The following is a 13,340-nucleotide window of genomic DNA, read 5'->3' on the forward strand; positions in this document are numbered from 1 at the left end:
CTAAGTAATTGTCCGTGGAGCTCCGAGGCAGGATTGTGTCGGCACATCTGGGGAAGTGTACCAACAAACGTCTGTAGAATTGAAGGTCCCCAAGAACACGGTGGCCTCCACCATTCTTAAATGAAAGACGTTTGGAACTACCTATACTCTTCCCAGAGCTGGCCGCCCGACCAAACTGAGCAATCTGGGGAGAACGGCCTTGGTCAGGGAGGTGACCAAGAACCCGATGGTCACTCTGACAGAGCTCTAGAGTTCCTCTGTGGAGAACCTTCTAGAAGGACAACCATCTCTGCAGCACTCCACCAATCAGGCCTTTATGGTTGAGTGGCCAGGCGGAAACCACTCTTTGGCCCGAATGCCAAGTGTCACGTCTGGAGGAAACCTGGCACCATCCCTACAGTGAAGCATGGGGGTGGCAGCATCATGCTGAAGGAATGTTTTTCAGCAGCAGGGAGACTAGTCAGGATCGAGGGGACAGATGAACGCAGCAAAGTACAGAGAGATCATTGATGAAAACCTGCTCCAGAGCAGGAAGGAAGGTTCACCTTCCAACAGGACAACCACCCTAAGCACACAGCCAAGACAACGCAGGAGTGGTTTCGGGACAAGTCTCTGAATCTCCTTGAATGGCCCAGCCAAAGCATGGACTTGAACCCAATCGAACATCTCTGGAGAAAACTGAAAATAGCTGTGCATCGATACTCCCCATCCAACCTGACAGAGCTTGAGAGGATCTGCAGAGAAGAATGGGATAAACTCCCCAAAATGCAGGTGTGCCAAGCTTGTAGCTTCATACCCAAGAAGACTCAAGGCTGTAATCACTGCCAAAGGTGCTTCAGCAAAGTGCTGAGTAAAGGGTCTGAATACTTATGTAAATGTGATATTTCTGTTTTTTTATTTGTAATAAATGTGCAAAAATGTATAAAACCCTGTTTTTGCTTTGTCATTATGGGGTATTGTGTGTAGATTGATGGGAAAAATAAATAAATAATACATTTTAGAATAAAGAATAAAGTCAAGGTGTCTGAATATTTTCCGAATGCACTGTATGTACCAAAATGGAGATCTCGGATCCACTCCACAGCGCATCAAAACTATACTACACTACAGCCTACTCCGGTTGTAAAGTAGTGCCATGAACTGAATATTAAGAGAAATACATAATATACTCACAGGAAGTTATGACTCTGTAACTAGAACAGTAGTTGCTTTGAAAACTGTCTTTTCCCCGCAATAGCAATTTTGCACAACGGTCATATTCTTGTGTTTCTCAGAATGCATCTCTACATTCTCCATGTGCTGTCTGTCCCAGCGAAACAGGGACAGGCAGATGCTTTCATATCAAGAGTCAACATAATGCATTGGCTATTACTGTCGACCAAATAGAGGTTTTAGAACAATCTACAGAAACGTTGTGTAGCAAAATCACTGAAAATTACAGCTAAATGTTTCAATAAGAGGAAGGCAATTTTCGGTTTATCGTCCCTGCTCTAAGCTGTAGTAATGGTCTTCCCACCTGGCCTGATAGTTGTACAATGTAACTGATCTCTCTGTCTCTCTCCTCCTCAGTTCTGACCCCTAACTCTGCCTTCCTCAAACTGAGCGAAGGTCTTGGAGACCTGGACAGTCTACAGTACACTCCAAACACACACTTTGACTACAGCCTGAGCCCATACAGCCTGGACCAGCTGCAGGAGGAGGACAGGGAGAGCAGGTAAGATGGACCCCAAGCAGGCGAAAGCGTAGGGCTTATGGGCCCAGTCAAGAGTAGTGCACTAGAGAGGGAATAGGGTGCCATTTTATTTATCTACCCTCGTTATATAACATGTAATTCCATTCCAGTTGATACAACTGTTTTTTCCAGTCAGCAGTTGACATATTTTTTTTATCCCTATTGTGCACAGTTTTAGTTGTTGTTTCATGCAGGCAGAGAACATCTTGATGAGTATGTGAAGCGTTGTCATTCAGGCCTCGTAGTTTATAGTATCCTCTTGTTACAGAATCCTTGAAGGAACACCCAAGTCTATCAGAAGGTGAGTATTTTCTGTTTTCTTTTTGACTTGACCTACTACTATTTCTGATAAAGACAATGGTCAGATAGTCTCCTTAACCTCTTCGGTCAAAATGTGGACTACCTTTTATCAAAAGTGATGTAGGCTATGGTTAGAAACGGTATGAGCTTTTAGATATTTCCTAACATCTTTTGTTATATTTCGTGACTGCATTTCTTAGTCTGTGTATTTTTCAAGGTTGTAACCAGTGTCTAACTGCTGCTGCCCATCTCCCAGGTTGGATGGCCTTGGTCCTACGGAGGTGCAGAGTGAAGACGACCAAGGAGGCACGGACTCTGAGCATGACCCTCTCAACTGGCAGCAGCTGGTGGGACGTGAGATCCTGGCTGGACTCGGGGCCCATGAGATCAAGAGACAGGAAGTCATTAACGGTAACTTCCTGTTCGAACTGTAACCCAGTCACCGTAATATAAGTAAATAAGGCCCATGTAACCTGACCAGGAAAAACTCTGGGTCCTAGTGATTGGCTTTGCATGATTAGGAAAAACCCAAGGCCCTGCACATACTGTATGTCTGTTAGTTATTCATTTTTTTAATAGGCAGTTTATTGTTCGAAAAGGAATAATTACTGTTGACCCCTTACACACAAGTGGGAATTGGCCTGTATGGATAGGGCTAAAATGAAACATTTCTTACAGAAGAAATATGGAAAGCGTATGCTGGTATGCATGGTAGCAATCAAAAGGGAACCGTTTGGAGATCATGAAAACATTATTAGACTGAAGGTGAGGATAAAACCGATAATCTGACACAAGACTGAATCCAAACGTTACACGGTTGATTTTATGATAATTTTATATTTACTGTACTTTTCGCTGCATTTGTTGATTAAAAAAAATCTGAAAATCTGGATACAGTCAGTAACAAGAATATTCATGGTAAAATGTGGGCTAGGTTCAACATAAGACAAAAAAAATGACATGGGTTTGAGTGAGGGGTCTAACTGGTGTCTCCCAAGTGGCTACACACCTCTCCAAAGTGTGAACTGGTCCTATGTCATTTCAACTCAATGAATAGTCTTCAACTTTAAGGTGCCATTTTGAGCTTTCCTCGATGTGCCGTTGAGGAACTACAGCAAGCAGACGTGTAGTTGTTTTGTTTGGAACACAGCCCTGCGTCCCCGCCTTTACACAATTACTGTTGTTTACTCATTCCAAACACGGTCCATTATAAATCGCAATCTAGTCAGGTCGGCATCATTTGAAAGCGTGTTGTATTGTCAACATGGCTAGCTAAATTACAAATTACAATCTTAGTGTTAGGCTTTCACAAGTCAATTCAGAGATGCAGATTGCCATTTTGGTACGCATAGAATAGAGTGCATTCAATTAAGTCTGAGGAAATCCACCAGAAATATTAATTTATGACGCCATGTCATCTTGTGACTACATCAAGCTCAGTGATCATAAACGTTGGCACTGTATATTAAATTAGTTTTATGATATGGAAATATGAAGTGCCCATTTGGACTAACGGGTGCTTGGCTTGCTTGTATGACATCAAAGTGGTATTTATTATAATCCTCAATGTCTCATCTTTCAAAAATATATCAAGCCCCCTTTATTTAACAGTATTTCCCTCACTCCGATGACAAAAAAATGTTTCCACGGTAGCGGGAGGGATGGGAGCAACTTCTCGACGCTATTGTGTTCAAGTTCAGAACCGCTGTCAGTAAAAAACCTGCGCTGTGAAGCGGAGACCCTGAGCTCTGACGTCATGTATAGCATGTTACTGTACAGCCACTGCGTTCCAATTTTGGCGCTTATCAGTGTCCAAATCTGCTATTTTTAACCCGTATATGGGTATGAGTGTAAAGAGTTAGAGTGCACTGAACAGACATTCACTAACAGTGTAGGGTGTGGTAACCACTGCAAACTCAATCAAACAAACGTTATTAATTTGTCACTTTCACAAATGCATCTTTCCTAGTAGGAACCTGGGCCAAAACGCCCGAAAAACAAGCTGAAATAACCGTTTTCGTTATCACTGTTTATCGCTTATTTATGGTTGCCTAATGGTAGTCATTTATCAGTCTACAATAGTGATGAGCTTTGTGGGTCTGTGTCTACAGAGCTGTTCTACACTGAGAGGGCCCACCTGCGGATGCTCAAAGTGCTGGACAACATCTTCTACCAGAAGCTCACCAGAGAGGCCATACTGCCTCCTGCCGACATCAAGAACATCTTCACCAACCTGGGGGACATTGTTCAACTGCATGGTACTTGCACGTGTGGACATAAGCAAACACACACACACACACACAAACAGGAATGTACATACACACACACATTTTCCCACTTTGATATGACATGCACCCCCCCCCCCCCCACACACACAGACACAATGTCAGAATGGCCCTCTTACATTCCCTTTCAGTTTTGATATCTGAGCAAATGGCAACAATCCGGAAAAGGAACGAGACGTCTGTAATCGACCAAATAGGAGACGACTTGCTGTCCTGGGTGAGTACAGCTCTTTTCTTTTCAAGCCTTTTCCCCAACGGAATAGGATTCATGTAATATTTGTGTTGTTGGAGAGAAGTCTTTCTCTCTCTCACACAAACCACGAAAGCTGTGCCGTTGCCTGAAATTGCTTTTCACTGCGGAATAAACACCCACTTTCTTTTATGGGATTGCTTATCTTTTTAATTGGCAATGAACTGGAGGGTAAAGATGGTTGCTGTGTTTTGCGGAATGGAAGTAAAATTGTTAAACGATAGTGTGGCACAGATGGACTGGCAGAACCCATCCACTAACCTGGTCCCAGATCTACACGTGCTTTAGCAAAAACCCCTCTGTCTATACATGTTTAATAACAATTATTTTGGATTTATAAAGCGCTTTTCCAAATGCTGAAAGTGCTTACATAGAAAGGGGAAACTCGCCTTAACCACCGCCAGTGTGAAGCACCTGCTCAAGTGGTGCACGGCAACCAGTCGTGTCAGAACGCTCACCACACATCAGTCATCACGGGCGGAGACACCCATGAGAACCAACATAAAGCTATGACAGCAATGATAGTCAGAGGGAATTGGCTAAAGCATGTAGAGGCAGATTTAGACCCCCCCCCCATCGATCTGTCACTGTGCCACCACACGCGCAAGGACCAAGGGCTTGGCGGCATGGAGTTGCCATGGCGACTGACCCCGATTCGCCTGGCTCGCCTGTGTTGTTTTCCAGTTCAGCGGGGGCGAGGAGGAGAAGATCAAGCAGGCGGTGGGCACGTTCTGCAGCAACCAGCCCTTTGCTCTGGAGCTCATCAAGAGCAGGCAGAAGAAGGACTCGCGCTTCACCTCATTCATGCAGGTAAGTGGAGGAATGGAGGAGAGAAGAGGAGGTATGGACAGGGGGAGGGCAGCGCAGGTACTGGAGTGCACACACAGGGCTATTGGGCACTGCCTGTTACTTGAGGTTTAGGTCAGGAATTTGACTATGTAATCAACTTCTGCAGATTGTACAGTACAATGTATATGACAGGGAATTGGGATGTTTGAGGGAAGCTTGTGTAGTTCAATGATAGCATTTGAAAATGATTTGTTCAAATCCATTTGAAGTCAATTTAAACGTTAACGAAAGTTGTAGAAAGTAACCATTCAAGATAGCTCTGTCAAAGCCACAGTCACTGGTGGGCGAAGTATATATATGAACGAAAAGGATACATCGTGCCTGTTTTGTTGCTCTTTTCATCATTCCTGCGGCCTTCTGACCTGACTTCACTGCGTTTGCAGGAGGCTGAGAGTAACCGACTGTGTCGAAGACTCCAACTGAAGGACATCATTCCCGTGGAGATGCAGAGGCTCACCAAGTACCCTCTCCTACTGGAAAACATTGCCAAGTACACAGGTAGACCACACACACTCCTATACCTCGTCCACTCTACTAAGCCAAACTGTACTGGGCTGACTACACACCCACAATACTTGCTGGAACCGTGCTAGTACAAGAATGTGAAAATACATACAAATACATTTATTTAACGAGGCAGGTTGTTTAAGAACAAATTCTTATTTTACAATGACGGCCTATCCTGGCCAAACCTTCCCCTAATCAGGACGACACTGGGCCGATTGTGCGCCGCCCTGTGAGCCAGCACAGTACGGGTTGGTTGTGTTTGGCATGATAATGTAAAAAGCGTACTGGACTCTGACAATGAGGTGATGGCACTGGGCTCGAAGTGGACTGGGCCATCACAGTGAAGCAGGGCAGCGCGCTTACAGCAGCGTTAATGATAGCAGTGTCCTTCCACTGTGGTGCCCCAGTGAACACCCTTTCTCTCTCTGTGTGTGTGTCAGTGCGCCTGTGTGTCTCAGTGCGCCTGTGTGTGTTAGGAGCTGCCGGCCCGGCTCAAATTAAATCTGTGCTCTCAGTTAAACTGAGATGATTATTTTGGCATTTTCCAAAGTCGGTAATGCACATTTTGGGAGATGTTCTCGCATTATTCGAGTCCCATCATTTTTAATCTTGGCTCTGGTTTCTCCCTCGCGGAAATAAAATGCACTAAACATAAAGTAGAACCAGCTGTTAAGGAATGTTAATGACCTCTACTTGGTCTTCATTTCCGAATATGATCGGCTGCTAATGAGTGCAGGAAAATATCAATTTGCTGTGCAGTACCCCACAGAGGTGTTTTTTTTCTTCTGTTTTTCCACCACAGAATCTTCATCACCCTTTCTCTCTTGTAATTTCATTTCAGATGACACCATGGAGAAAGACAAGGTAAAGAAGGCAGGCGACTGCTGCAGGAAGATTCTCAACCACGTCAACCAAGCGGTGAAGGAGTCTGAAAACAAACAAGTAGGTGTGATTTTTTTTGCGTCATCTGGGAACGGCAGGTACGGAAGCACAGCCTATCCCCTCGGTCTCCCACATCTCCCCTGTCTCATTTCACCCCTGTTCTGCCGAGAAGGCTTCTCAGACACTCTGAAATCTGTCCTCCCACTGTTCCTTTAGAGCCAGCAGAGATGATGGCAGGTGATTTATTGCAGAGAGAATATGGGGTTTGTGTCTCTTGGTTAGTCTAATACTGCCTGTAGCAGCAGAGCATCCAGTTTACTGCTGTTTTTCTGTCTATCTATCTTTCTTTTTTTCCTCCCTCTCTTGTTCGCTTTCTTTTGCTCTCTCTTTCTCCGTCTTTCTTTCTCTCTCTTTCTTTCCACAGAGGCTGGAGGACTACCAGAGGCGGCTAGACCTCTCGTCTCTGAAGCAGACGGAGAATCCCATGATTACAGAGCTCAAGGTGAGGCGATCTATAAAGCATTTGTCAAAGCGTATTAGTCTGTAGACTACCCACAATTAACTTGAAGCAACATTTTTGCTTCAGTTTCTGCGAGGGAGCCACTGCAGTTATTAAAAGGGGGAACTAGACTAGGTCATGCCGCTCCATTCTTTGGCGTGGAAGAGTACCTGTTTCCAAAGTGAAACCAAATCGGGATCTGACTAAACAAATAAACCCAGCTAATCTGACCTTTGACCTTAACTCCCTCCACACTCAGAACCTGGACTTGACCAAGAAGAAGATGATCCACGAGGGACCACTGTCATGGAAGGTCAACAAGGACAAGACTATTGGTACGCTTACAACTTCATCAGGCGTTTATGTGGATAAGTAGGGCCAGGAGGATTTTCCTGACTAATGTGATCCAACCAGGGGAAACTCTTGGCCCTAGTTGTACACTACAACTGCAGACAGGGCCCGAACTAATTCCATGTCAGGTCATGTGGTTAGGAAAAACTCCTGGCCCCTAAGACGTTTGTCATATGGTTTCATATGATGTAATGGGAGAAATCACAAAACAAACACGATTGTCGCCTAATGAGATATAATAGTAATATAATTGTGACGTCTATATCCATTGAAGTGTTCCATGTAATTCTGTGGCTAAATCCCCTCTTCTTCTGGTCTCAGAGCTGTACACCCTGCTCTTGGAGGACATCCTGGTGCTGCTGCAGAAGCAGGACGAGCGGCTCGTCCTCAAGTGCCACAGCAAAAACCTGTCGGGCACCGCCGACACCAAGCACATCTTCAGCCCCATCATCAAGCTCAACGCGGTGCTGGTGCGCTCTGTGGCCACAGGTGAGTTACCATATAGATGCAATCATACTATTAGTTTCCCTGACAAAGATGGCTGCCCTGTAGTCATGCTACCATGGAATGCCAATCACCATTCTAGTGTTCTATTGAAATCTGTTTGTTAGATCCAACCTTGTTAACACAATGACACCCTATCCCCCTATATAGTCCAACTTTTACCAGAGCCTTATGTGGCAGCCCTATGTGACTGTGGTCAAAAGTAGTGGATTATATGGGGAATAGGGTGTGATTAGAGACTCATCCAGGAGTCTGACCCTGTTTTCCTGCTATTCCTTCTCCCAACAGACAACAAGTCGTTCTTTGTTCTCTCAATGTCGGACAACGGGGCACAGATCTACGAGCTGATGGCCCAGACCGTATCAGAGCAGAGAATGTGAGTCCTCCTGACACTGTGGTTTAGTCATTATAACCCCTACTTAAAAAAAACATTTAATTCACCCTAGGTAGAAATTGCCCCTAACCACTGATACAGGGTCAGATGTTTTTCTCACCTGTCTTAATGGTTACGGTTAGCAATGCAGTTAGGCTTATCTGGTCCTAGGTCTGAGGTAAGGGACACTTATTTTTTTTATCCACAGTCTACTCACCTCTGTCTGCCTGTGAATTGTTATCCTCCCTCCACCAGGTGGCAGCGGCAGATCACCCAGAGAGCGGACGCCATGAAAGTGAAGCCGCACAGCGGCATCCACTTACCTCAAACGGAGTACGTTCCTCCTCTCAGTATAAAACGTCTTAGTTTTCTTTTGGTTTTATTCATCAGCAAGTGTATATCATGATGACCATGACCTTGCTTCTCCTGATGCTGACTCTGCGTTCTCTCCCACCGTATCAGTGTGGAGATCATCGCTGCAGACGTAGCCCGACTCGGTAAGGACCCGGACCGCATCTCCTCTGGAAGCAGCCAGTCTATAGGTAACTGAACTAGCACCTCACCTCTCCCGTGTTCCCCCGTCTAGAGTGATCAGTGTATTTAAGAACTTTTCAGTAGCAGTTAGCGACATTGCGTAATGTGCAGTGGAGGCTGATATCGCTTTAGAATCGAGGACGGGCTTATTTCAATTGCTGGAATGGAATGTATGAAACTGACTTGATGTGTTTGATACCTTCCCATGTATTCCATTCCAGCTATTACGTTCCACCCTCCACCAGTAACACGCTCCAGTAGTATCTAGATTGTATCTAGATTGTCCTTGTTATCTCCCCAGATAAAGAGTGCAGCTCTGCCTCTGGTGGCGTGATGCAGACCTCTCCCCCAGATGCCAAGTCCTTTGTAGGACTCAAGCCCGAAGAGGAGGAGCCCAGTCGGGAGGAGGGGCTTTACGGGGACCCGGACCTTGCAGATAGGCTGCCCTTCCGCATGGCCGTAGACGGGTTCAGCGAATCGGACGGGCTGGGCTTCAGTCCTTCTAGGGCTGACGATGCCTTAAAGACATGTGAGTGAAAGGACATCTACCTCAATCATCAAGACTTTTCTAGCCAGGAAAACCAGTTAGACTTATATGAACCCGGTCAGGCCGGTTGGTCAGGGATAGCGCTCCGCCCCAAAACATACATTACATATATAGATTTTATTTGGTGGGGAATCAATTCATCTAGAATCACACAGACTCCCCCATTGGTCTAACCGTATCTGTCCCCTCTCTCCTCTAGTGTCGGCGCTGAAGCAGGTCCTGGTGACCCAGCTCATGTCGCAGGAGGACGGCGAGCGTGCTGGGCGCTCCTCCTCGGGGGGTGGGCGTCTTCTCAGGACCACGTCCCTGAGGACCCCCGTGGACAGCCGTGCCCGGGTGGCTGTGCAGAAAGGCTCCGGGATGTGCACCCAGGCCAGCCACCCTGAGGATCCGGCTCAGGACCTGGTGTCTGGGGACACGGGTTTCTTTGAGTCCCCCGAGGATTATGGTGAGCTTGCGGTCGTGTGTGAGTGAGCGAGAGATTGTACATTTTTGTTCTAGCTCAGCACCAACACACCTGATTCAACCAACCAATCTCCCAGTGTTGAATAAGGAGAGTGTTAGTGCCGGAGAAGAACAGAAATAGGCACCCCTGTCACCTCTGGGTTCTCCATTATTAAAGAACCCTGTGCTAGGTAACTCTAGGTTTGAGGACCTCCAGTGCGTAGGTGTGTTGAACAGCAGGGACTCCGCTTGATCATGCTCATTGGGGCGGCAGGGTAGCCTAGTGGTTAGAGCGTAGCCTAGTGGTTAGAGCAGAATGAAAGATACAAATCTTTCATTCCGCCCCTGAACAGGCAGTTAAACCACTGTTCCTAGGCTGTCATTGAAAATAAGAATTTGTTCTTAACTGACTTGCCTAGTTAAATAAAGTTTTTTTTTATTTTTTATGAGGGCACCTTGTAGCAAAACATTTTGCGATGGAAAACAAAAACAAGCGTTTTTTTTCTCGTTTTCTCCCCCTTTGGTGCCTATTGAGTTGGACTCTGTTGTTGCGTTTCCCAGCAGGGTACCTGGTCCTGGAGGGCTACGGGGGCTCAGGGGAGAGCAGCACGGACGATGACCTCCAGGCCACTGGGAAGCAGCTGAGCGCCTCGCGGGGCTGCGGGGCAGGAGACTCTGGGATCAGCCTGAGGTTCTCCTCTGCCTCACAGGCAGGTAGCATCTCCAGCTTCAGCCGACAGGTCCTGTCCCACCTCCGCAACCTGCAGACCAACCTCAACCACCTCAAGGTACGCACACGTGGGTGGGATGGTTGGTTGGTTTGTGACTGACTGACTGGTTGATTGGTTGACTGACTGGATGATTTGCTTACTGAAGGGTTGGTTGGTTGGTTGGTTGAGTGATTGACTGGTGTATTGTTTGAATGACTGCTGGGTGGGTGGGTTACTGACTAGGTGACTGGTTGGTTGACTAGGTGGTTGGTTGGTTGACTGACTGGCTGATTTGGGGGGGGTCTAAGCTAACATGGAATTGTTTTAAGATGGTCATACCAAGGATCATTTAGCTATAGGGATCATTTGATACCCTTAAGGTATCAAATACTAAATATGGAACATTGAATTTGGCATTACTGCTATTAGCCGTTGAAATGTATTGAATAACAGATTCAAATTAGGTTTGTTGTAAAGTGTCTATCCTATATCTGAGACTTCAGGAAACTATTTAAATGTTGTTTTTTTACATGTTATTTATCCTCTTATTTTAGACACTAAACTATCTCCATATATACTTCCACCCTTTATTTTTTTGTCCACAGAGGGGTCATAGTGTCTAGACAAAATTGTTTGGACACTACACACAGAAGTTGGTAGAATAGGCTGTACCGAATTCAGACGAGTCTGGTGAGGCTTGTGGGCGTCCTAGAGCACCTCACCTTTCAATAGAGTGGTCATAATCATTTTGTAGGCCAAACTGTTCGGACGCTGGAGACGTTTCTGTGAGAACGATTTCTGGGATGCCTCACGGTCTGACAAACACCACTCTAGCTCTGCCACCTTTTGCCGTAGATGCGGAAGGGCGATATCGGCGGATGCGGTTGATTTAAGATGCAGCCCATGAAACATCTCTAGTTTAAACAGACAGATCTTTGGTGGAGATTTGTGTATTATGTTATTATGTCCGCGGGACAGTGAAATTGTAGGATAAGGGTTAATTAGTAACGTTGATTTTACGTTCATGCGTATCAAATCTGATTGCTGACTGTTCCCTGCTTGTCTGTTTTCTATCAGGAGGTAGAGGCCAAGTATCACAGTCTACTACGCCAGAGGCCGGCCAGGTCATCGACAGGCACGGACATCAACAAAGGTAACATGGGTCTAGTCTTAGTGATTTCTGTGTTTATTAGAAAACCCATGAGCATGTGAGACGTGACAGCCGAGTTATTGTTTAAGGTCTGACTGCCCTGCTCCTCTCTGTTATTATCTTGTTCCTAGATAAAAGATAGTCGTGGAACGTCAGCCCCTTCCCCTCCCAGGCCTCTGCATCAGGCCGTAAGGGAGACGGTGAAGATGGAAGGGTTGATTTCATGCCTCCCTGCTGTCTCGTTGACCTGGATGTCCTCTTAGCTTGTCCACTCAACTGCTGAGTACCCTCTTCCTCCTCCCACCGTGGTTCTCCCCAAGAGACTGAGCATGAGCGAGAGACAGTTGGAGGAAGGGGGGGTTTCCTTTGGATTTCTCCTCCCGCACCTCTCCGTCAGCACAAGGCAATCAGGGAAGAGGGACTGTCCCGAATCCAGCCCACCCCCCCACCCCTGCGTGTCCCCACTCCAATTGCTGTGGGTCGCCCTGTCTCCCCTCCCATTTCTCTCTACTCCTAGTCATCCCTGCAAGAAGGAGAACTGCACCAAAATGTACAAAGCCGTGTGTTTAAGATATATATTAAACACACAAAAAGAAGCGACAAGTGAAAGGAACATTTTAAGATAATGTATTATGTGTTTTTGTTTTTTATCCCATGATGTATTTATTTTCTCTCTTGTGGTTTCCCATGTTGCTTGCATGTTTTTTTTTTGTGGGCTGTTTCGACCTCCTTTTAGGCTGCTCCACCCATATCACACTATCCTATCCTTAATGAACAGGAATAATACAAGTGGGTATAGAGTCACATTTTGCGTGGAGCCCTCATAGGATGGTGTTTAAGCAGTATGGAAAAGTCAGGGGCTCTGTCCTGGTCCTCAGTGTATTTTTTACAACTGGTCTAAAACTCATCCCTTCTACTTCTGTTGGTAATCATGTCTGGTTTCCCCTCCCTGTGCCCGCCCATGCTACTGCTGATGTGCCAGTGATCTGACAATGTCATAAAGTTCACACACAAACTATCAAGTTGGAAGGTTTATGCATAACTTTAATAAAAAAATGCCATGACACATTTCTCAACCTAAACACGGTTTATTCATTTAGTTCTGTTCTCTTGGTGATAGACTTGAAATGTTCTCACGTTCCCTTACTTCTAACCCTGTAGATATATCACTAAAACTATTTGATTAACAAGGAGATAAGATGGGACAGAAAGAAACACCAAGTTACTTGGACTGCAGGGCGTACTGCCCTGTGGCTGTGGGAGTTTTTTCAGCACCGTTTTCCGTCAGTGAGGTAACAATTGGAGGACAATGGAGTTAGCCTACTCATGAAATGTAGCCATCACAGTAAGTGTACAGCCCTTTTCACTACAGTTTTGCTCAATACTGACCAATCAGGTTAGGTAGGTGAACAAAATAATGCAG

General features: G+C 45.8%; 1 protein-coding gene across 9 annotated transcripts in view; it reads left to right on the top strand.

Moving 5' to 3' along the window:
- The window catches only part of LOC109905382 (rho guanine nucleotide exchange factor 12), a 65,950-nt gene extending 52,963 nt beyond the window's left edge, over nucleotides 1–12,987 (top strand). For all 9 annotated transcript variants that reach the window (XM_020502723.2, XM_031790432.1, XM_020502721.2 and 6 more), the window contains 19 exons: nucleotides 1,570–1,714; nucleotides 2,001–2,033; nucleotides 2,289–2,443; nucleotides 4,144–4,290; nucleotides 4,449–4,534; nucleotides 5,252–5,377; nucleotides 5,800–5,914; nucleotides 6,765–6,865; nucleotides 7,230–7,307; nucleotides 7,564–7,639; nucleotides 7,977–8,144; nucleotides 8,448–8,535; nucleotides 8,788–8,865; nucleotides 8,995–9,074; nucleotides 9,368–9,595; nucleotides 9,813–10,061; nucleotides 10,619–10,845; nucleotides 11,845–11,920; nucleotides 12,049–12,987. In XM_020502723.2, the coding sequence (XP_020358312.1) occupies nucleotides 1,570–1,714; nucleotides 2,001–2,033; nucleotides 2,289–2,443; nucleotides 4,144–4,290; nucleotides 4,449–4,534; nucleotides 5,252–5,377; nucleotides 5,800–5,914; nucleotides 6,765–6,865; nucleotides 7,230–7,307; nucleotides 7,564–7,639; nucleotides 7,977–8,144; nucleotides 8,448–8,535; nucleotides 8,788–8,865; nucleotides 8,995–9,074; nucleotides 9,368–9,595; nucleotides 9,813–10,061; nucleotides 10,619–10,845; nucleotides 11,845–11,920; nucleotides 12,049–12,059 (2,267 nt within the window). In that variant the 3' untranslated portion in view covers nucleotides 12,060–12,987. The remainder of the gene's footprint in view (nucleotides 1–1,569; nucleotides 1,715–2,000; nucleotides 2,034–2,288; nucleotides 2,444–4,143; nucleotides 4,291–4,448; nucleotides 4,535–5,251; nucleotides 5,378–5,799; nucleotides 5,915–6,764; nucleotides 6,866–7,229; nucleotides 7,308–7,563; nucleotides 7,640–7,976; nucleotides 8,145–8,447; nucleotides 8,536–8,787; nucleotides 8,866–8,994; nucleotides 9,075–9,367; nucleotides 9,596–9,812; nucleotides 10,062–10,618; nucleotides 10,846–11,844; nucleotides 11,921–12,048) is intronic.
- Nucleotides 12,988–13,340: the final 353 nt, after the last annotated feature.

The sequence above is a fragment of the Oncorhynchus kisutch genome, linkage group LG15, assembly GCF_002021735.2.
Source record: "Oncorhynchus kisutch isolate 150728-3 linkage group LG15, Okis_V2, whole genome shotgun sequence".
In the NCBI taxonomy this organism is placed as follows: Eukaryota; Metazoa; Chordata; class Actinopteri; order Salmoniformes; family Salmonidae; genus Oncorhynchus; species Oncorhynchus kisutch.